The following is a 23068-nucleotide window of genomic DNA, read 5'->3' as shown; positions in this document are numbered from 1 at the left end:
TGTTTTATAATGTTCAATATACATACATATATTTATATATATATATATATATATACAGAATATTCAATGAATATATTATTTTGGTGAGAGTATATCTTAAAAAATAAATAAATAACTTGCATATGTGAGTGCAAGCAGGAATAGGCAGCAAAGGATGAATATGATAAGTTGATAAAAAAATATTTTCCATGTTGAATTTAGGTGATTACTGCTCAAAGTTAAAAGATTAATTTACAGTATTGACACGAACATGCTAACCGCACACTGAATATTTTATTATTACAATATCTGATCATTTGTAATGACTTGGGCTCGTACTATTTTGATACATATTGGTAAAGATGGTCCGTATATGCATGAGGTGTTTAAGATCACATGCTTTAGTTTTTTTTTTTTAAGTGACAATCTTCACGTAATCTCACAGTAAAATGTAACGTAGTAAATTAATATTGGGTCCTTCTTTCCTGTAGGATGCCCAGTGAAAATGGCACAATATCAGGATCTCTTTCACAAAAACCATATTTTTTTTGGCCTCTGAACAGTATTTAATACATTCACAATATGAACTGAGAGCGAAATAAGGCTGTAAAGTTCACACAAACATGTCCACAACAGTTAGTGTCCCAGTTTACAATATCTTACCCATTCAGTCAAATTAAATAATAGAATAGAAATAGCTGTAAACATTAACATCACATTCATCAAATGCTGCACATCAACTCACTTTTGGAACGCAAGGATAGATCTATTATGTCAAACAGTCGACTGCAAATAATGGGCAACATGATACAGGAAACCTTGGGCTTGATTTTCAAACAGTAATATTTCCAGATATCAAATTCACCGTGATATTGAAATGTTCCAGTGACCATAGTTATAGTTATTAGCCTTTACCATTTTGACAGCATCATTATGATCCAAGAATATAATAATGGGAAACTGCCTTTTACTCCGTGATTTTCCACCCAATGAACATCCAAACCATCATCGTGAGAAAATGTTTGAACTGGTTTCAGATCTGTGAAAACTGCAACTTAAATAGCTTCAGTTTAGTGTGGGCGTATGCAACAAAACTGTTCATACATCAGTACAGCGTGACAAATGAAGGGTGTAAACATTACGATCCTCAAAAGATCTATAAAATGGAGACACTTTAAATTATAAAAAGTGATGAATCACTCAAGGCATAGTTTGTGAAAATTGGCAACGATCATCTCCATGCGATGGCATCTCTCCCTACAGCTTGCTTGGTGTCTTTTTCTTTTTGGTAAAATGGATTGCCATGCACTGTTGATATTTGCTTCAGTCAATAGAAAAGGAAGAATCCTTTTTCCTTCTTCGTTTTCAAAAGCCCAATCTCAACATACTGCACAGCAAAAAAGAAAAAAGAAAAAGCAAAACACTCCAGCGGATGCTTTGAGGAGTGTAAAAGACAGAGAGCCTCCAGTCATCCCAGAATAGATCATATGATACAGCAGTTTTTCCTGTTATAGGTCAGTTATGGCAGCAGTTGTCAAAATAAGAGTCCTTCTTTTGCCCGAGATCCACCCCCTTCTCTTCTGTGAGGATACAACACCAAATAAATAAATAAAATAAAAATAGACAATATCACATTATTTGAGCAATTCTATTCCTATTATTATTTACTTGCTTTAAAGGAATTAATGCGTAAATAAAATTATTATTAAATGCATTCAGAATTTGAATTTGGAGATCGCAGTGTCAATCAAAGCAAAGCGCGTTTAATCGATAATGTAGAAAATTTACAAGCACATTGGTGTACATCTGTATATGAATAAGAATCTGTTATAAAATAACCATTAAGGCCCGTTCACACCAAGGACAATAACTATTAGAGGATTTCGTTGGAATCACTTTCAGAGCAATTTTTTTCCAGCTATGTTTACACTATGTTTACATGCGCAACTTTTGTTTCGATCGGACTGAATTCGTTCCGATTGATGAATCTGAATATAGTGTTTACATGAACGCTAAACAAGTGATCGGGTTGATCTGCGCGTTTATATGTCACAAATCGGAATATTTTTTGACCTGTTTGCGCATATAACCATTCTCCTACATTGGTACTTTATTTGTTTTAAACAGCAGACTTAATATTTATCCATTTCTGGTCATAATTTGGAGAAAATGAGCATATGAACTGTTGTGCTGTGCTGCTTATATTGATCACGCAGTAAAAATGCCTCTCCCTGCGCCAAAAAACAGTCGTAACCAAGGGAAGACCGAAACAAGGACTGGTGGGACGTTTTATTTTAAAATTTTATTTTTTGTTCACGTGATTTTATAATCATGTTTATATATATATATATGAAGAGTTCAGATGCAAAAGCCTCTAAGTGCCGTCTGACATTTTCTTCTAGAATGATCATTTTTATCAAGCTCGTATATTTAAATTCAGTAATTTCACTTAAATGGCAATGAAAATTACCTATTAATTGACATTTAAGTGAAGTTACTGAACTTAAATATACGAGCTTGATAAAAATGATCATTCTAGAAGCAAATTTCAGATGGCACTTAGAGGCTTTTGCATCTGAACTCTTCATATATATACACATACATATATACATATACACACACTCATACACTGACGGGACACTTTATTCAACAGGAATAACAGTTTGTTCAGCGCGTCATACGTCATAACGTTATTTCAACATCATTGCACATGCGCAGTCCTTTCTTCAATCCGATCAAGTCTTTACATGAAGGATTTTCAGTCCGATTGAGCCGTCAATCCGATTATTAATGGATTTTTGGTTGCATGTAAACGTAGCCAATCAGAATCCATTTCACGTTAAAGAGCTCAAGCATTTAAAGTGGCTTACGGCAAACCTGCTTAGAATAAATTATTGTTCGTTGGTGTGAACGCTAATGTAGTTATGGTTCTTGGTGTGAATGGGTCTTTCGGCATCTAAGCCCACGTAGGTTAGGCAGGTATTTCAAAGCCTGCAAATCTTTGCACATACATTAAGATATCATGAATGTGTTTCCCCACAAAGACAAGCAGTTTACCAAGGTCATTGTAGTGAAGTTTCTGTGCTTTTTCATGCCTATGCTAAGCATCAAGTAACTGACAGAGTGCTACATTAGTTAGCATGAAAGCTGATGTACCAGAAGCACACAGGACCAGGGGCCTCATTTATAAAACTGTGCGTAGGAACCTTACTAAAAGTGTACGTGCGCCCGAAAGCCAAAAATGGCGTACGCAAAATAATATTCGGATTTATAAAACCGTTCGTACGCCAGAACCTGCGCAGAATTCACTTTATAAATCCCACTCAGCGGAAGATTGTGCGCACATGCGTCTCCTCCCCGAAATAACCATATATGGAGCTTACAATGCCTAGTTTTACTATGCAGATCCTCATCTGCATATCATTTGCATATGATTATTCATCCACGTGATAACGTTTAATGGTACAAGACACATTACATTAATAAAAATCAAGTAGTTGCCTATCCTTGCCTTGTTTTTGAATACATAAATCAAATAGTGTAAAATACATTTCAGAGAAAGTTTTTCTCAATCTTTTCCACTGGCCGAATTGTATTTTTAATTGATACTTTTAATGGAAACAGATAGGCCTTGGGCATTATTTGCACGAAACTATTTTCTCAGACAATCTGGTATTATCATGATAAGCAGTTATCTCTGTGGTTAAAACATTAAAACAAAGCATGCCAGAGGAAAAGTGTTCAAAAACACCGCATTAACAACAAATATTTCTATTGACTGAATTTGAATATAAAAATGTTGTAACTTCTCAGTAATGATTTCATGTTTAAGTGCTTAGCTCCATTAGTTTAAATCATTATTTTATTTATTTAAACTGTTATTTGCGTCAGTTTCACTAAACGGCCCAACGCGCTCGCTGGCGCGGACATTTAAGAAGGGATGGATATTTGCTTCAAGTGGCAGGCTTGGTGAGTGAAATTATATTTGTATTATCTTTCTGTATATGTAAAATTTTCTTTAGATTTTCTGTCTAAAAGTGACCAAAAAGACACTTAACTCCAGCTCACCATCGGTGTCGCCAATTCCCTTTGTCTCCAGAATGTGCGTACGCACGGCTCAAAGTTTGCTTAAAGGTGCGCACATTCTCCCGTCAAGTTTGTTTTTTATAGATCACAACCTTTGCGTGGGAACTGGCGTACGTACGTTTCCAGCCCCGTTTTGTGCGTACGCACGCTTTATAAATGAGACCCCAGGGGCCTCATTTATAACCGTTGCGTACGCACAAAACAGACCCGTAAAACAAGAGGCGTACGCCACTTCCGACGCACAAGTTGTGATTTATAAAAACAAACTTGACGTGAAAATTTGCGCACCTGCACGCAAACTCTGACCCATGCGTACAAACGTTTTGGAGATGGAGCAGTTTGGCGACACCGATGGTGAGCTGGAGTTAAATGTCTTCTTGGTCACTTTTAGACAGAAAATATACTGTCTAAAGACATATACAGAAAGATGATACAAAATATAATTTCACTCACCAAGCCTATCACTTGAAGCAAATATCCATCCCTTCTTAAATGTCCGCGCCAGTGAGCGCGCTGGGCCGTTTAGTGAAACTGACGCAAATAATAGTTTAAATAAATAAAATAATGATTTAAACTATGGTTTACTTCTGATATAAACATTTCGATTAAATATGCCATTCAAATTAATGGAGTTTAACACTTAAACATGAAATCATTACTGAGAAGTTACAACTTTTCTTTTATAGCCTTATTCAGTCAATAGAAATATTTGTTGTGGATGCGATGCTTCTGAACACTTTTCCTGTGGCGTGCTGTGTTTTAATGTTTTAACCACAGAGATAATTGCTTATCATGATAATACCAGATTGTCTGAGAAAATAGTTTCGTGCAAATAATGCCCAAGGCCTATCTGTTTCCATTAAAAATATAAATCAATTAAAAATACAATTCGGCCAGTGGAAAAGATTGAGAAAAACTTTCTCTGAAATTTATTTACACTATTTGATTTATGTATTCAAAAACAAGGCAAGGATAGGCAACTACATGATTTGTATTAATGTAATGTGTCTTGTACCGTTAAACGTTATCACGTGGATGAATAATCATATGCAAATGATATGCAGATGAGGATCTGCATAGTAAAACTAGGCGTTGTAAACTCCATATATGGTTATTTCGGGGTGGAGACGCATGTGCGCACAATCTTCCGCTGACTGGGATTTATAAAGTGAATTCTGCGCAGGTTCTGGCGTTGCGTACGCCATTTTTGGCTTTCGGGCGCACGTACACTTTTAGTAAGGTTTAATAAATGAGACCCCAGGTGTATAGTGTAAAAAAATATATGTGATTTTTAAAGATTTATTTTGTGAAAAACATTCCCACCTTGCATGAACTCTAAAGCACAGCTACTGAAATCATCAGCCACCTTCTGAAACACCTCATCTGTACGGGAATAAAAAAAATCAAGAAGTGAAACTTCTCGGTACGTAATAGCGTGTTCCACATAAGTAGTGCTCGACAGAGCAGATACACTGAAGTATCACTTACCAACATTTTTTCCTGTTTTGCTGGAGGTCTCGAAATGTTGAGCACCTATTTCTGTAAAGAAAAGTTTGTTTGTTTTCAAATTGTTTTGCAATGGTTGAATGAAAAAAAAAAAAAAAAAAAAACTAAATTCATGCTTACCATCTGCAAAGTCTTGAACATCATGGTAGTCTACTTGCCGCACACTTCGATCGGCTTCAATGAGGTCACTCTTGGTACCACACAAATATATCTTGCAGTGCTGAAATTAAAATAACGCATCAGTGCTGAATAATCTTAAGGCGTTCCTGTTGTTGTGAGACGTGGGTATATTTTACCTCTTCACAGTTCTGTAACTCCTTCACCCAGAACCTGGCCCTTTTAAAACTGCTGCTGTCAGTCAGATCTAAGTGCAAAAGTCAGACAACCACATATTTAAGACAAAAATGTTATGTTTTCCAACATTTCTCTTGCAAGGGACTCATTTTCTCATGATTATTTCCATGTACACTATACCGTACAAAAGTTTGGAGGTGGAATCTTTTTTCATTCAGCAAGGACGCATCAAACAGACATAATGATTTGCATTTTAAAATATCTGTTATTTAAAATCATAATACTATTTCACAATATTATTGTTTTTTTTTACTGTATTTTTAATTAAATAAATGCAGCCATGTTGAGCTTCTTTCAAAAACATAATCTAATTTTGTAATTTTGAAATACAAACTAATTTATAATGTATGAGAAATGCTCATCAAGCCTGCATTTATTTGATCAAACATACAGAAATGATGTTAAATATTATTACAATTTAAAATAATGGTTTTCTATCAGCATCATTACTCCAGTCTTCAGTGTCACATGATCTTTCATAAATCATTCTAATATGCTGATTTATTATCAATGTTGGAAACAGTTGTGCTGCTTAATATTTTTATATAACCTGTGATACTTTTTTTTCAGGATACTTTGATGAATAAAAAAATGGGGGGAAAAAACCTAGCATTTAATTAAAATAGAAATCTTTTGTAACAATAGGCCTATACACTACCGTTCAAAACTTTGGGGTCAGTTCTTTCTCTTTCTTTCTTTTTGTTGAAATAAATTAATACTTTTATTCAGCAAGGATGTGTTAAATCGATTAAAAAAGTGATAGTAAAGATTTATGTTGTTAAAAAAGATTTCTATTTTGAATAAATGCTATTCTTTTCAACTTTTTATTAATCAATGAATCCTGAAAAAAGTATCACAGGTTCCTAAAAATAATAAGCCACACAACTGTATCCAACATTGATAATAAATCAGCATGTTACAATGATTTCTGAACGATCAAAGGCTAATGAAAAATTAAGCTTTGCATCACAGAAATAAATGGTATTTTAAAGGATATTAAAACAGAAATCCATTATATATATATATATATATATATATATATATATATATATATATATATATATATATATATATATATATATATATATATATATATATATATAAATAAATAATGGACACATATATATATATATAAATAATGGACACACACACACACATATATATATATATATATATATATAAATATATATATATATATATATATATATATATAAATAAATAAATGGACATATATATATATACATACAGTATGTATATATATATATATATATATATATATATATATATAATGTTTTTATACTATTTTATAATCATGTTTATAAATATATATATTTTTTTTAGACCAGTAAAAATATCGTAATATTTCGTTATATTAACACATTTTTACTTTGACAGCCCAAAGCCTTATTTTTTTGTCTCCCAAACTTTTAAGTAGCCCTGATTAACTTATCTGAACCAAACACATGAACTGCCTTGCAGGACTGGTAACTACTGTAAAACAGACACAGAGTGAGCAAGTATGAGCCGCTTACTTGCTCACCGTCACCTGACTGCTAGACTAGCTGCCACATCCTGTATTCTTTCCACAAAAAAGCCACTTTCCATGTCAAACTGTGAGAGAGGGATATACCATAGCAGACGATGGCAGCACGGGCTCCTCTGTAATAGATTCTGCTCATGGCCTCGTAACGTTCAGACCCAGCAGTGTCCTGAGATGAAAGAAAACACATGAAGTCACTAATAAGTGGTCGACAAGCGTATATGAAGACCCTAGTAACAACACTTACCCATATTCCCAGCGTAATCACTTTGTCACCGACATTGAGGGCTTTTGCAACAAACGCAGCCCCTATAGTCTTAATGAGACAAAAACAAATGAACACGTCAAGCATCATATCAGATCATTGACATCAGTGGAAGGAATGGTGGCTTTACCTGTGTAGCTGGTTTATGTGACACATGATTAGAGATAGCCGATACCCAGGCAAATGTACATCTTACACAAAAATGTCTTTACTGAGAACAAACAATCTCAGAAGATGTATTAGTTATGGCCCTAATGACCATAACTAATTACTTCTTCAGGTTTCTATGCAAACGCATGCTTACATTTTGATAAGGTCCAACAAGAAAGCGGCGATGTACGTATCTCTCCACCAGGCTGGTTTTACCCACACTCTCCTTGCCAAGCATGACCACCTTAGCGTCCACTCGCATGGCAGTCATGATTATTTTGGTTTGTAGAAAAAGACACTAAAAAAAAAAACATGGGTCCATTGTGTAGACATTATATATACACTGTAAATATGTACAGGATATCCATTGTGAAAATGAAGTGTGGTTAATTGTTTTGAATGTGCACTTGTAGTGTACTTCAAATCTTGAAGGTATATTTAAAAAGAAAATGTACTTGCAGTAATATAATATTAATGAATAAAAGGCCACTTAAGTGTACTTAAAGAGATTAAACTTACATGACTGTTTCTTAATACGTTTAAGTACACCTTTAAAAAGTACACTTTGCAATAATGTCAAATTAAACGTTTTTCTTTGAGGTACATTTTAAATGTTTCGCTGTGTTTATGTAGTATACTTATGTTGATGTGTTGACTAAGATGGTAAAGCACATTTGACATGTAAAGTACTTAATGTTATCCGATTATTATTCGATTTACATTTAAAGTTAATTTTAAATATAGTACATTTACAACATCATTATTACAAATGTGTAATTATAAAGGAATTTAAACAAATGACAAAGGTTTTTTACCCCAAAATGCTTGTCAGTAACGTTACATCACGCAGTAAACTTTAATCATATTTGAAAGAAAATATAAGTAATTACGAAATTACATAACTTATAACGTTACAGATAAACTTATTAAGTATGCCAAAAAACACAGTTGGTTGAATTCAAGAGTATTTAATATAAATTTAAATTATACAACATTTCCAAGTGTCCGAGAACATTATGTTCAGATAGCATTATGTATATTACTTTCGACATAAATAGTATGCTTTTTAATGTATGCTTAAAGTGTTGTAGTGGAATAAAACAGAGCTAGCTTTGGCTAATGCGCAGTTTCAGTTTATCAAGCAAAATAGTATCCATATGAAACACACTAGAGGTTTGTTGACCTTCTCATATTTTTCACTCACCTGTTTATCAGTTGACGGGACTTCAGGGCGACTTTACTGACAGATGAACACTGTAAGTTAACTGGGTGGCTAACGTTAATGGTTCAGTTAGCAATCCAGACTGATGTGCCAGTGAAAACTCCTAATAATACTACAGTTAAAGACTACTTGATGAATAAATACATAAGCAGCGAATCACAAGACACCTCGAACTGAGGACACGGTCAAAATTAAAATGTTCAGTGATTTGTTCACCTTAAAACGAAAGAAAAACAAACAGCTTAGATTTCAACATCACTAAATACAGCAGAGCTAGATAATTTCCGAGCCATGTTTTTCCCGTTAACAAGGGACAACTACAGTAAATGGTCTGACAGATGTTAGATGTATTCGGTGGAAGAGGAACTGTAACGTTAGTGTGTCTAGCTATCTGGAATAAACTAGTGTGTGTTTTTTTGTTTATATAGAGGAGGATGTGACTTCACTAGGGTCAGTGGTTGTGTTTCAAATGGCTATGTTATGAATCGGGAAACAATTGTTCTTAAGAGTCGGAACTGTTCGTTGACGGATCAGAGTGAATCAGTTACAGCGTTTCTGGGGGTTTTGTCTGGAATAAAACGTCCTGGAAATATGTTTACAACTTAATTTATGTTTATGAATTACAACTAATTATAGTGCAAAACGTGCAAAACTATTTCGCACGCACAATTCTAGCATTGTTTAATGTAAAGGCGTATTGTATTTAGGCTCAAAATATATTTTAATAAGTTAAATCGTGACTGTAACGAATTGAACTCGGACAAATTAAATTTGTACAAATTCTCGTTAACAATACCTAATCGAAAAACATAATATAGCTTTATTGTAACGTTTAACGCTTGTTATTTTTAAAATCAATTGCTTGAAACGAACTGTTCGAAAGAACCGAGTCGCAGAAATGATTCAGACGTCCTATTACTATAGGCACGTGCTGCAGTTTGGGCGCGTTGATTGTCTAAACCGCTGCTGATTGGTTGCTCGAGTCACTTGGTGCGTCACAGTTGGCTGAATCTCTCTGTGATTGGTTGCTTGCATCCGCCACTCATCCTTTCTTCATCCCGAGTGGCTGCGCTGCTTCGGCACCGCCCGTGGTGGCCAAAATGCGGTCTAGGTAGTCGACTCCATAGACTCTGTACGTTTGAAACACAACCGAACCGAGTCTAGAGGGGGAGGAGAAGCTGAGTTCATGTGAAAATGGCGTCTCCGAAAACAGTGCCTAAAGATGCACAGGTAAATAATGAATCAGAAACGGTTTTATCACTGTGCTGTGCACCATTTATTGTTATTTAACAATAGCGATTAAAGCAGCATGATTAAAGAGCGACTGTGCATTTTATTCATCTTACTTCTTCTTCTTTGTGCACATACATGCGTTAGCACGCTAACTGGTCCACTGACTGTAATGCAGTGGTTGTGAGTTTCAATTTGGCGCGGTTCTAACACGTTGTGTTATAATTTACCATATTTTTGGGGAATATGAAGGTTTTGCATGTATGATTTATTTACAAATGTAAAGTAAGTTAAGATGTGCACGGGCTGCAAAGAACCTATAACATAGTCGAATTGATGCTAATACAGTATACATAATATTTCCCTTTCGCATTTTTTGCTGATTTAGTTTATTAATATTATTATTATCTTTAAAGGTTATGATGCAGATTCTTAAAGACATGGGGGTCACGGAGTACGAGCCTAGAGTGATCAATCAAATGCTGGAGTTTACATACAGTAAGTCAGGATGCCTTTAATGAAATCCAAATTGACAATGCTTATTTGTTCATTGAACATTGCAACATTTATTATGAATGATTCATCCATGCAAGTCATTCTTTTTTTATGCATGTGCTCTCTTAATCTTTAATCAAAATAACTTGCAACCACATCACTTCTCTGATGACGTGTTCAGTGGCGCGAGGGCGGGACAACCTGTCCCTCACATGACATCACATCACAGCAATGGCAAACCACAACAATCCAATCTAGTCCCGTCCCGCCCTTCGTTTTTTCTTGTTCAAGAAGCCACTTCACTCAGATGTACGGAAGAAAAGACTATCGCAACTTCCGCTTCATGCCAACTTTTAAGTATATTGCTAAATGCATTAAGAGAAAATGTTAACGCACTCCAGCAATAACCTTTCTGTACTAGTAAATCGTCCAATAACATTTTAACGTTTTTCTACAGGATATGTAACCACTATTATTGAGGATGCAAAAATATATTCCACCCATGCCAAGAAGTCCAGTGTGGATGCAGATGACATAAGATTAGCAATCCAGTGTCGAGTGGATCAGTCGTTCACATCTCCTCCGCCACGAGATGTAAGTCTCTCTTGATGACTAATTCATAACTCATATGTGACTTCTGGTAATTAATTAACAGTGCTGTTTGGTCCATGGTTTCAGTTTCTGTTGGACATTGCAAGGCAGAAGAACCAAACTCCTCTGCCACTGATCAAACCGTACACCGGTCCACGTCTTCCACCAGACCGCTACTGTCTCACCGCACCAAACTACAGACTGAAGTCCCTGCAGAAAAAGGTATTACTTTAGCTTTAGTCTGTCTGGTCAAAGTTTTGGATTTGGTGATCTATGGATATTAGAGATTTAATACTACAGTTATTGTATCTAACTTTTTTGACTTAGAGGCCCACCCTTTGTCCACGACAATATTCGAAACTATAGTTTTGTTTTTCAAAACTTATTTTATTTTAATCTGTTTTAAAAAAACTATATATATATATATATATATATATATATATATATATATATATATAATAAATAGATAGATAGATAGATATATTATTGTTATGATTTAAGGTTTCCAAAACGTTTTAGAAGCTGAATGTTCTTCAGGGATCCCAAATGTTTTCACCAAAGTAATGAACAAAAGTGTAGTCACAGTTTTCACTGAAAATTTGTGGGGGGAAAAAAAGGTCCATCCATAGAGTATGTAGAAAGCACTGCTCACAAAGAGGTCACTTTTCAAATCAAGCAAGCTTTGTTGGCCAACACGGAGAATTCACATGATTGCAAAACCCATTGCAAAATCTGTGGGGAATATTTTTTTTTACCTCCACGTGGAATTTACAGAAAAATGGTAAATGTGACTGCATCATATGAATATATATATATATATATATATATATATATATATATATATATATATATATATTATTCATATGATGCAGTCACATTTACCATTTTTCTGTAAATTCCACGTGAAATTAGTGGTCGACCGATATGGGATTTTTAATGGCCGATGCCGATATTGAGAAAGCAATCTGGCCGATATGAGGCCGATACAATACATGTGAATACAGTAAATGAGAGACAGAGAATATTGGTGAAACTAAATGAACATTTATTGTACATAATATTTATGATATATTCTTTTTGCAAGAAAAATATTTACTAAAAAAATTATTGCACTTTGCATTCCATGGTGTTGGCTCTGTAAAGTTTTCCCACTAGGGGATTTATTTTTCTGTTCAGCCATCTAGCAGAATGAAAAAAAAAAAAGAAGTGTAATTTGATTTTTTTCAGTCACATAAATAATTACTGCTGCTTACTGCAGGTTACAAATAACATTTATCATTAATGAACCAATCTAAACAATATTCATAAATTAATGACAAAATAGTATGTGCAATTACATACATTTTATGTACAATGCCTAGTTAAATATAAATCTCACATAGTTTATTTACACTATTTACTTTAAAGGAGAACTCCGGTCAATTTTAACATTGAGCTAATTTTTTTATACATTTGGAGTGCTGTCAGTACAGAGAACAACGACAAAATCGGTGTTGCCTACACAGAGTTATCCTCTTTTTAAAATTTGCACCCTGTTGACTTCAATGGGGCAATGTTTAAACCTGCTTTTAGCCTCTTAATATCCTTGATGTGTCATTACAAGTGCACAGCCAATGTGAGTGATTCCTTCAGAGTGAACACGAGTGAATGACTGCAGTAGATGTGAAAGATAAGAATAAAAATGATGTTATAAAATGCAACAAATCGATTTTGATTAATTTGAGTAAAAATGTTTTCTTTACCAAGAAAGTGGCAAGATGAAAACCACTATTTTCTGTTTCAAACTTTCACATAGCATTTTTAGGTTATAATAACATAAATTCAAATCCAGATTTTGATTTTCAAAGATTTATTATAAAAAAACAGCAAATTTTTCTTATTGAAACTGTTGAAAATCCACAACAAATTAAGTTTATTAGTATAGTAATATTAGTATAATGTTTTTAGTAAGTTTCACAGACAAAAAAAACTTACTTTGTCATATTAAGAACACTGTAAAGAAGATTCACATATTATAGTATCAATTTTATATCACTTGCAGAAACCACCACAGGTTCATCAATGCCGTCAAACGTGTGCGTTTTTTTTGCTTTTGTTTTTTGATCGAAAAGTACAAAGTAGATAAGAAAAACTAGGAAGCCGGGCGTATTTAAAGCGGCGCCGTTACTGTTTACAATGCGTGGAATGGTGCGCTGTGATTGGTTGAGTGGATGTATCGCATTCTGCAGAGAAGAGAAACTGGCGTTTGGAAAGAAAGGGAGAAAATATGACAGAATAACACGGCGGATATCGCATTTTATGTAAAATTTTAAATTTACTTTTCAATACCGTTTTCAATACTTATTTTTGTAGGAACTCTTTTTTTTTTTTTTTTAATGGTGTTTATCACATTTTGGAACCAAACTTTATATATATATATATATATATATATATACACACATATATATACACACATATTCACATACACAAATATACACACACACATATATACATTATTTTTATTCCAGGTAATGTTTTGTTTCAAGTAATGACAATAATTTTTGTGGTTTTACTTTTTAGTTCGACTATTATAAACCTGATAGTAACTTTTAAAATTTGGGTGTCTTGATATGGTTCTGATTTGCATGTTTAGGTGTCTTCGTCCACGGGCAGGATAACAGTGCCACGGTTGAGCATGGGAGCAGTGTCCAGTAGGCCAAGCACTCCAACTCTTGGTCAGTTCTTCCAAATACTTCCTGTATAAACTGAAACATCTCTAGCATCTAAAGGCACTGAGTTTTCAGGACACTTTGCATGCTCACGATTTCCAGCATACATTCATTGAGCTATTCGTAGATGCATAATAATACACAAGAGCTATTAGTAGTTTTCCTTTGTTCTCATTGGTGAACGAGCAAAATCTAAAACTCAATTTTCAGGATCCTCGTTGTGTTTTTCAGGTACTCCATCAGTGCAGACTGTAGGGACCAAAGTGGGAACACCTGTGTCACTGACCGGCCAGCGCTTCACCGTTCAGATCCCCAACTCACAGGCTGCCTCTGTCAAATCAGGTACAGTTTCCACCTTAGAACAAGCAGTTCTCTTTGTATGATCTTCTTGTATGTTAAGGACCATGTGGAAGATTTTGTGCCAAATCAGTGAGCAGGTCAAAAGTTAAGCTATTAAGTGAGCTACAGTACCTGTCAAAAGTTTGGAAACATTACTTTTCTTTTTTTGTCTCTTATGCTCACAATGCTGAATTTTATAAATACAGTAAAAAAAAAAAAACATTTTGAGGAAACAATGATACCATTCAAACATTTGTGGTGAGATTTAAAACCAGGGGTGCAAACAGCGTGCTTTTCGGCGCCTCCCGCTTTTTTCACGTCAGTTTGGGTGACAAATTCATCTGAAGCCTATTTCATAGCTTAATGTGAGGGACAGAAGTCTATTTACATCATTAAAGTTTACGAAAACTCGTTTTCCCTCCTCTGCGGCTGTCAATCATTCTCCATTCAGTATTCAAACAGCGCGCGCGCCTCTTCCGGTTACAGCAGCATACATGCACGGTAAAACTCTCTCCAATATGATATTCACATTATAATGCTTGATCTGTAGAGAAAAGGCTGTGGATTTGCATAAAATGACTTTATTTTGTTGGAGTTTGTTGCTGTTTTTAAACGACTCGCTACCGTGTGCCTGTTAGATCACACATCACAAGGACTAAATCGGCATCAAACGCACAATAACTGGAATTTAAAACTGTGAAGAAACAAATTATCAATAAACTGTTGGACAGATAGACACTGGGATTTGTGCGCTCGACATTTCTTTGCTTTGTGCCGTGAACTTTTAAATGCGCACTTGTGCAGCGCTGCAGACTGTGACTCCATGTTGCTTTGAGCACATCATTCTGCACCCGCGATGCGCATACGCGCTTTGTGCGCTCTGTTTTGAAGCGTTTCATATTTTCATGGTTTTGCGCAATGAAAGATTATTAAAAGCCTATATTTTTTTTATACCTAGCCTGCACAATACATTTAAAATAAGCATAATTTAATTGTATGTTATTTCTGTGTAGTGTAGTGTAGGCTATATACACACTTCTGAATTCTTGACATTCATATATAAATATAAAATTGTGAAATGTATGATTGCCTGATTGAATTTTATAAGAGTACTAATAGTAATTTGTTTTTATTAACATGTTTAGATTTGATAATTACTGTGCAGATTTTTCAAGAATTACTTTTTGCTGCTGATTTATACACTCACTAAGTTTAATAAAAATACATAATACATTTATGTAATATTTAAAGGTGTTAACTGTAATCTTACACTGCAAAATGATCACTTACAAAGGATTAAATTCATCACAATTATGTAAGTATCTGGATATTTGCCACGGGGCTTCGATAACCTCTCTCTTTTTTTGACCATACATGTGTTTGCATCCCTGTAAACAGGGCTCCAGACTAACTTTTTTCACCTCCGTCCTGGAACACGATTTGAACCGTCCTAAAGTGAATGTCAACCGTCCCAAAATAAACATGTTGTTTCTGTACTTTGTTATTATCATCTATAGTTGTTAGTTGTTAGTCACATAACAAAAACACCATTAAAATGTTTATGATTTATAGTATTATATTTATTTAGCTCCATTCAAAGTAATTATCTGTAAACAGATAAAAAACTGATTTAATAAAAAATAACAGGAGTGTATGCTTTTTTGTATTCATGCAGAATTTTTTTTTTTTTTTACATATACGAAAATTAAGATAAAAATACATACAGCTCAAAACGTTTTGGAGTTGGTTGGATTAAAAAATAACAAATAAATACTGGTGACAACATATCTAAAAAATATCATCATTCTTTATTCTTTCAAGCAGCAGACATATTTATTTGTATGAATTAAATATAATGAATTATTATTAAAGCTATTAACGAGCAGTGAATGCTTTTCTCTTTTTCTTTTGTTGCTTGATCAATACACAGACCGCATTAGGTTTATTACCCACTGTCACTTTAAGACATCGGATCATGTCCAGTGACGTGCGCTGATGCACATCCGATACACTCAAAACTGTTTAAGACATAACCAACGTAGTTTACGTGAATACTCTCCAAAACGGACATTTCGACATAATGCTGTGTGTATTTGTCCATTCAGACACGAAAGAGAGCTCAAAAGTACTCACGCGCTGTATAGGTGTCTATGTGCATGGCTGCACGCTTCGGGTCGGGTGTGTGCGCACAGAAAACCGTACTGAATACAGCTCTTTTTTTGCGTCGTCACTCTTATTCAGATCTATGTCTGCTCTACTCATTCTCCCAGGCGTTTACATTTTTTTACGTTTTATGAGACATGCAGCGCATGTCAACCCGTGTGCCGCTGGGTAGATCAGAACGTTACAGTACAAATGTGCGCATCTACCACAAACGCAGGACATCAGTTCTGACTGGATCGCTTCCCAAATCGTCACTATTAAAACTAGTTTTTATTTAGTTATCGTCTCGTTTTTGTCTGTGAAAATAAGCCATGTGATAGATGTACCACGAAACAAGTCTCCGGGTGAGTAGCCGGCCAGTGATAGTAACCAGAGAATGTCTAATAGGAAGAGAATTGGCACTCTCTGCTTACTTCCGGTTTCTGGACTGGCTGCAGTAACACGTCTCTGTCCATGCGGGGGCCCTCGCTCGCGAGTGCAGAATGAATGGAGGTCTATGGCGAAAAACCCTCAAAATCCACTTTTCTCAGGATATAATTTTTTGTCTAGTAATTTGAATGTTGTATTCGAAAGGAGATGCAAAGAAATTACACATTGCTGGGTGTTAGATTTTTTAGAGCCACTTATTTGGTTTAAAAAGTGTTTTAAAATGTCAATGACGTCAGAATGCTGACGTCATTAGCAGAATGCTAGCGTGTTATGGGCAACAACAACTCAACCTGTAAGAAATCGAAAAGAAATAAGTACTCGTTCATTCAACTTTCGACCTATAACCTATGTTGAACTTGCAAAGCCTACAATAAAATCTGAGATTTCTCAACGGCAATCGGGTGAAAGAGACACATTTAGCCGTCTAGCCCCATAGACTCCCATTCAGTCTGCACTCGCTCGCGATCACCCCCAGTGGAATTCTAATGGAACTGCAACCAAAATCAATACAATGGGGCTGAATAGGGAGTGCCAAGGCTCTCCTATAGTAACAGCATGAGAACGAGGTCCGTTGTAGTCAGCGCTTGGTCGGTTAATTTTGACATTTTCTAAGTAAGTTACCCTAATAGGCTAGTAATAAATGAACACACATACAAAAATGTCTTTCGTCCTGTAGGCGTTCTAGAGAATATTTCTGTTCGTCCTAAAGACATTTTCTATCGTCCCCAGGACGATAGGACGCCGTTAGTCTCGAGCCCTGCCTGTAAAACAAGAAAGAAAAGAGAGAGAAATTAGTACTTTTATTCATCAATGAAGGGATACCTAATATGCCAAATTCACTTTTATATTGTTTTTGAACAGAATAATGGGTACACAATCACCCTATTGTGGTAAAAATTCATCCACTCCGTTTGTTATTTTCCCCATAAATCTGAAACGGTGTCTCAAAACGAGCCGTTCAGGAACGTGCTCCAATGTGACGTCACACATGCTTAGGCCCCGCCCACGACTGGTAACAGAATCTGCCCTGTTAGCCCTCAGTGAACTGTACACAGTCCGCCATGTTTATCACCTCGCCAGAGCATTTAACAGCAGCATTCGAGTAAGAAATGTAAAGCTAGTTGTTCAATCAAGAGCAGTGAGTGAATGAATTTGTTTTTCTTTTGTTATTTGATTAATATAAATAGCATATATAGCAGTAGGTACTGTATATTACGCTGTTTTCACTTTAATACACAAATCTAATATACACAAGCGATTTCTTTACTTGCCGTTTACGTTCACAGACATAACCGACTGTGTTTATGTGAACTTTGTCAAATACACACAAGGTTATGTCAAAAACACACAGTTTAAGCGCAATTAGACGTGAAAGAGAACTTAGGTTAATTCTCACGGGACGCGCCGTCTGACATCCAGCTTTCTGTGCGCGAGCTTCGGATGTGTGCTATGGAAGTAAAATAATGTCAAATGTTTTTGAAACAAAAAGCCTGTTGAATTGCACTACTTGAAAAAAACATGCATTGCATTAACCATGCTTGCATTTTAATGCATTGTATTTTTAGGGCTTGCATTTTTATGGGCTGAAATTCAACATGGTTGAATATTTAAGCTGTGAATATTTCAATTAAAAAACATTTCAAACACATTTTCATTATTAAAAATTCAATAATCCATATACACCTTTCATATTTCACTTCCAAAATATTCAAACTGTTTAAAAATACAACCTATAATTATATTCAACAGGCATTTTTCGGTCCATTTTATTTCGCTTTGCAAATTCGCTTCCACAAATTCAGTGGTTCAAATTCGACAGTAAATTCAACATTGACATCTAGGAACTGCAGGAAAAGCAGTAGATTGCCGAGCATACTCTCCATCTGCTGTTAGTCGACCTCACCAGCAGGTGGTGCAAAAGCGCGTGTTGTTGAGTTAGAGCAAGCCATTCATTCATAAAACTCATTTACAGCAATGCAAGTGTATTTGTGATTATTATGACGGCGGTTTTATGTTAAATTCAGTGTCTTCACGGTTACTTTTCCTGTGTTGCCTACATGCATCTTTCTCTACCGTGAACGAGATTATAATGTTATTCCCCAATGCGGATGTACAGATCCAATGTAAAAAATTTTAGTTTGACATATATTTCTCTTGGTTGTTTAGTTGCCTTAACTTTATATTGTGGCGATGTGCCTCATGCAGGCTATTAGGGTTTCCCTCAATACTTCAGGATTCCCCTGCTGGACATATAAAACGCGTAAAGTAGCTTAATGGACTACAGTGATGTAAAAGACCAAACTCGCAGGCAAGCAGATGGACTCAGAATAACACACAAAGCTTAATGCTGAGCGTTTCCCAGTGATATACTGGCATAAAGTTGGCTTGACGTTGGACATTCGCACATTTAGGGGCCGTCTCTAAAGTGTATCGACATTGGTATACACGTTTCTAACTTCAATAGCATTTGAATAGAACGACTTACAGTTATAAAACCAACTGTAAAGTGTTCATGTAGTGTCAGGCATACTGCGCACCCTTTGGATTTTTGATATTTTTTCAAATAAATTAAAGTTTGCTATTGAAGTTAGAAACGTGTATGCCAATGTTGTATGCAACTTTGGAGACGGTCCCTAAATGTGCGAATGTCCAACGTCAAGCCAATTTGACATTTATTAGGCTACATTTAGTCATTTAGCAGACGCTTTTATCCAAAGCGATTTACAGTTAAACTAACAATAGGAGGACAACAATATGCAAGTGCTATGACTCTTCCCAGTTTAAGCTAATGCAATACACGTATACTATACTATAGAGAGAGAGAGAGAGAGGAGAAAAGAAAGTGTTAGTATTAATTGACCAAGTGTTGATTTTGTACCAGTATATCACGAAACGCTCTGCATGAAACTTTGCGCATTGTTCATATTCTTTCATGCTTGCCTGTAGCCAGTAGCCTACAGCCTACATTCCCAATAAGGTGCGAGTTTGGTCTTTTATATCACTGTATTAGTCCATAAAGCTACATTAAAGCGTTTTGTCCCGACGGAAGGGGAATCCTTGAGTATGAGGTATTGAGGGAAACCGATTATAATCCTGTTCATGGTAGAGAAAGCTGATGACATGTCGGCTACACAGGGAAAGTAACAATGAAGTTATTGAATGAAACATAAACACAGCTTTTGTGTCTTTATCATCTTTTCCGCATATATACTGACAAAGATAATCATTTTCATTTTATGAATGAATGGCTTGCTCTAACTGTTGCTGGTCTTCGTCAACAACACGCGCTTTTGCACCACCTGCTGGTGAGGTCCACTAACAGCAGATGGAGAGTATGCTCGGCAATCTACTGCTTTTCCTGCAGTTCCTGGATGTCAATGTTGAATTTACTGTCGAATTTGAACCACTGAATTTGTGGAAGCGAAATAAAATGGACCGAAAAATGCCTGTTGAATATTATAGGTTGTATTTTTAAACAGTTTGAATATTTTGGAAGTGAAATATGAAAGGTGAATATGGATTATTGAATTTTTAATAATGAAAATGTGTTTGAAATATTTTTAATTGAAATATTCACAGCTTAAATATTCAACCATGTTGAATTTCAGCCCTAAAAATACAATGCATTAAAATGCAAGCATAGTTAATGCAATGCCTATTTTTTTCAAGTAGTGCAATTCAACAGGCATTTTTTTTTTCAGAAACGTTTGACATTATTTTACTTCCATAGTGTGCGCTCAGAAAACCATATATCAGAAGTTTAGACTGATATGGCTTTAAAACACATGCAGATAATAAACTTTAATGATTTTCTATTCAGAACTTTCTATTCATCAAAGAATCCTAAAAAAAGTATGACCATTTCCACAAAAATGTTAAGCAGTACAACTGTTTTCAACATTGATAGTAATAATAATAACAATAAATGTTTCTTGAGCACCAAATCAGCATATTAGAATGTTTTCTGAAGAATTGTGTGACACTGAAGACTGGAGTAATGATGATGCAAATTCAGCTTTGCCATCCCTGGAATAAATTGCATTTTAAAATATATTCAAGTAGAAGCCTGTTCTTTTAATTTGTAATATTTCACAATATTACTGAGAGACTTTTTTCAAAAACACTTTAAAATAACTTTTGACAGTACTCTAAGAGAAATTAAAACATGACAGGCTTTAAGAACATGTAGTGAATTACAGAGTGAATTATGAATTATTTAATTTTTCATTCACAGCTACTCCTACCACTCCCACGGTTCAGAATGTCCTCATCAACCCCTCTCTCATCGGCTCCAAGAACATCCTCATTACTACCAACATGGTGTCGCAGAATTCATCTAGTGACTCTACGTCTCTTAAGAGGAAGCATGAAGATGAGGATGACTATGATGCTTTATGACCTGCTGTTGTTTCTTACTAGTATGGAAGCAAAAGTGATTATGTAAATAAGCATTTGATAACTCTGAATTTGCCTTTCAGTAGTATTGTCTTGTTTAGAATATTACCATTGCATATTACCATTTATTGTTAATTTTTGTAAGTAAAGAATAAATACAATTAAAATGATAAATTGTGTGTTTTGTTGTTTTTATGTTTCACAGACTTCATTTAGTGGTTGAGTTACTATGGTGAAAAAAAATCTTGACACTGATTATTTAGATAATTTAAACTCAATATTAGGTGTAAATAAAACGTAACGTTCTTATGAAATCAATGATATGCCAGCAGAGGGAGCTAGTTAAACAAGGGCTCTTACTCCAGGATGCTGACACTGATATATGCTTATGGTATACATACTGATATAATTTAGAGGCAGCAAACGAGAACGGAACAACATTTTTACATAGAAACAAAATCTTATGTGCACACATTAAAAAATAGCTATTATTAAATATGTATTTCGAAGTGGGTTTTTTTTTCTAGATTGAGAACGATTGAAAATAATGCTGAGCTCATTTTAAGGTATTTTTTTAATTATATTCTCATTGCACATATTTCATATGTGTATCCCAAGCATGTTAACTTAAGTGTTTTGTTGTTGTTGTTGTTTTTTTTTACTAGATAGGAGGGGGTTTTAATAGAGCTAATAAAATATGTTCCTTCAATTTTATAGTCCAGTAAGAACTTTTTATTAAGACTTTATTTCTCATTTTGGTTTTCATTCTGTTTAGTTCTAATGATTTAGCTTTAATCTTTTAAAATGCGTCAGTCTTCTGATTGCATAAAACGATGAAACAACCTTCTGTAGTGTCGAAGTGCCGTAGTGCAACTGTTTGCTGTTTACTTCACTAGCCAGTCACGTAGACTCTTACGTAAACGTCAAGAGCAGCTCTGTGATTGGCTGAGAGGAGTGTCAATCAAACGTCCTTCATCCAATAGTCTCGTTACTCCCTCTCAAACTATGGCGGCCATGTTGTATCCGCGGGGGATTGGAGGCTGCTCGGAACCGAGTCTCTCGTCAGTTAGGAGTACATGGTGAGGCTCTCGGGCTTGAACTCGACTGGGTTTTACACCATCAGAGATCTACACTCCTCGCCATGAGCCGTCCGTCCTCGACGGGTGGTGCGGCTGGGGGACTCGGAGCTGGTAAAACAGGAGGAAGTAAGCATGGAGGAACAGCCGCAGCCACAGCCGCCGCTGGGGTCTCTGGCTCTGTCCCGGGCTCTGGTACTGTGCCCGCGGTCGCTGTAACCCTTCCAGCCGTTGCCCTACCGGGACAGTCAGCCGAACTGACAGCGTTGTTTGAATGCCCGGTGTGTTTCGACTATGTGCTGCCTCCGATATTGCAGTGCCAGGCTGGGCATCTGGTGTGTAACCAGTGTCGGCAAAAGCTCAGCTGTTGTCCAACCTGTCGCGGCCCTCTTACGCCGAGCATAAGAAACTTGGCAATGGAAAAAGTTGCATCTAATCTACCGTTTCCTTGTAAGGTAAGAACAATCCCGAAGCACGAGTGAAATGCATTCACAACTTTCTTAATAACCAATCCAGTCACCTGCCAGGTTGTTTCATTCT

At 35.5% G+C, this 23068-nt stretch overlaps 3 protein-coding genes across 6 annotated transcripts in view; 2 read left to right on the top strand and 1 right to left on the bottom strand.

The window, feature by feature from the left end:
* Positions 1-241: 241 nt before the first annotated feature.
* rab24 (RAB24, member RAS oncogene family) lies at positions 242-9576 on the bottom strand. 3 transcript variants are annotated; one of them, XM_084386638.1, is made up of 9 exons: positions 9085-9576; positions 8035-8178; positions 7713-7781; positions 7556-7634; positions 5868-5935; positions 5692-5791; positions 5554-5604; positions 5389-5448; positions 242-1559 (listed from the first exon to the last, which is right to left on the bottom strand). In XM_084386638.1, the coding sequence occupies exons 2-9, from the start codon at positions 8149-8151 to the stop codon at positions 1495-1497; spliced, it is 609 nt and encodes a 202-aa protein (XP_084242764.1). In that variant the 5' UTR covers positions 8152-8178; positions 9085-9576; the 3' UTR covers positions 242-1494. The 3 variants fall into 3 exon arrangements, with proteins under 3 accessions (XP_084242764.1, XP_084242765.1, XP_084242763.1); XM_084386639.1 differs by having other exon boundaries at positions 253-1556; positions 9085-9540; XM_084386637.1 differs by having other exon boundaries at positions 259-1559; positions 7556-7781; positions 9085-9540.
* Positions 9552-21623, top strand: taf9 (TAF9 RNA polymerase II, TATA box binding protein (TBP)-associated factor). Of its 2 annotated transcripts, none has more exons than XM_084386636.1 (7): positions 9552-10332; positions 10749-10830; positions 11285-11421; positions 11506-11640; positions 14051-14132; positions 14358-14468; positions 21292-21623. In XM_084386636.1, exons 1-7 carry the CDS (start codon positions 10297-10299, stop codon positions 21453-21455), a joined length of 747 nt encoding a protein of 248 aa, XP_084242762.1. In that variant the 5' UTR covers positions 9552-10296; the 3' UTR covers positions 21456-21623. The 2 variants fall into 2 exon arrangements, with proteins under 2 accessions (XP_084242762.1, XP_084242761.1); XM_084386635.1 differs by having other exon boundaries at positions 14337-14468.
* An 816-nt stretch (positions 21624-22439) lies between these two features.
* The window catches only part of siah2l (seven in absentia homolog 2-like), a 36001-nt gene continuing 35372 nt past the window's right edge, over positions 22440-23068 (top strand). The window contains exon 1 of the mRNA XM_084387409.1: positions 22440-22983. Coding sequence (XP_084243535.1) covers positions 22594-22983 — 390 coding nt within the window. The 5' untranslated portion in view covers positions 22440-22593. The remainder of the gene's footprint in view (positions 22984-23068) is intronic.

This window comes from Rutilus rutilus (genome assembly GCF_951802725.1).
Source record: "Rutilus rutilus genome assembly, chromosome: 18".
NCBI classification, from domain to species: domain Eukaryota; kingdom Metazoa; phylum Chordata; class Actinopteri; order Cypriniformes; family Leuciscidae; genus Rutilus; species Rutilus rutilus.
This window is presented reverse-complemented; position numbering and strand designations above follow the sequence as displayed.

Excerpts from the sequence above, each read along its gene's own strand:
- rab24 (XM_084386637.1), bottom strand. The coding sequence starts at position 8,151 with ATGACTGCCATGCGAGTGGACGCTAAGGTGGTCATGCTTGGCAAGGAG. Across the intron at positions 5,449-5,553 it reads CAAAACAGGAAAAAATGTTG|ATGAGGTGTTTCAGAAGGTG; the intron begins GTAAGTGATACT and ends ATTCCCGTACAG. Across the intron at positions 1,560-5,388 it reads TGCTTTAGAGTTCATGCAAG|AAGAGAAGGGGGTGGATCTC; the intron begins GTGGGAATGTTT and ends GTATCCTCACAG.
- taf9 (XM_084386635.1), top strand. The coding sequence starts at position 10,297 with ATGGCGTCTCCGAAAACAGTGCCTAAAGATGCACAG. Across the intron at positions 11,422-11,505 it reads CATCTCCTCCGCCACGAGAT|TTTCTGTTGGACATTGCAAG; the intron begins GTAAGTCTCTCT and ends CCATGGTTTCAG. Across the intron at positions 14,469-21,291 it reads GGCTGCCTCTGTCAAATCAG|CTACTCCTACCACTCCCACG; the intron begins GTACAGTTTCCA and ends TTTCATTCACAG.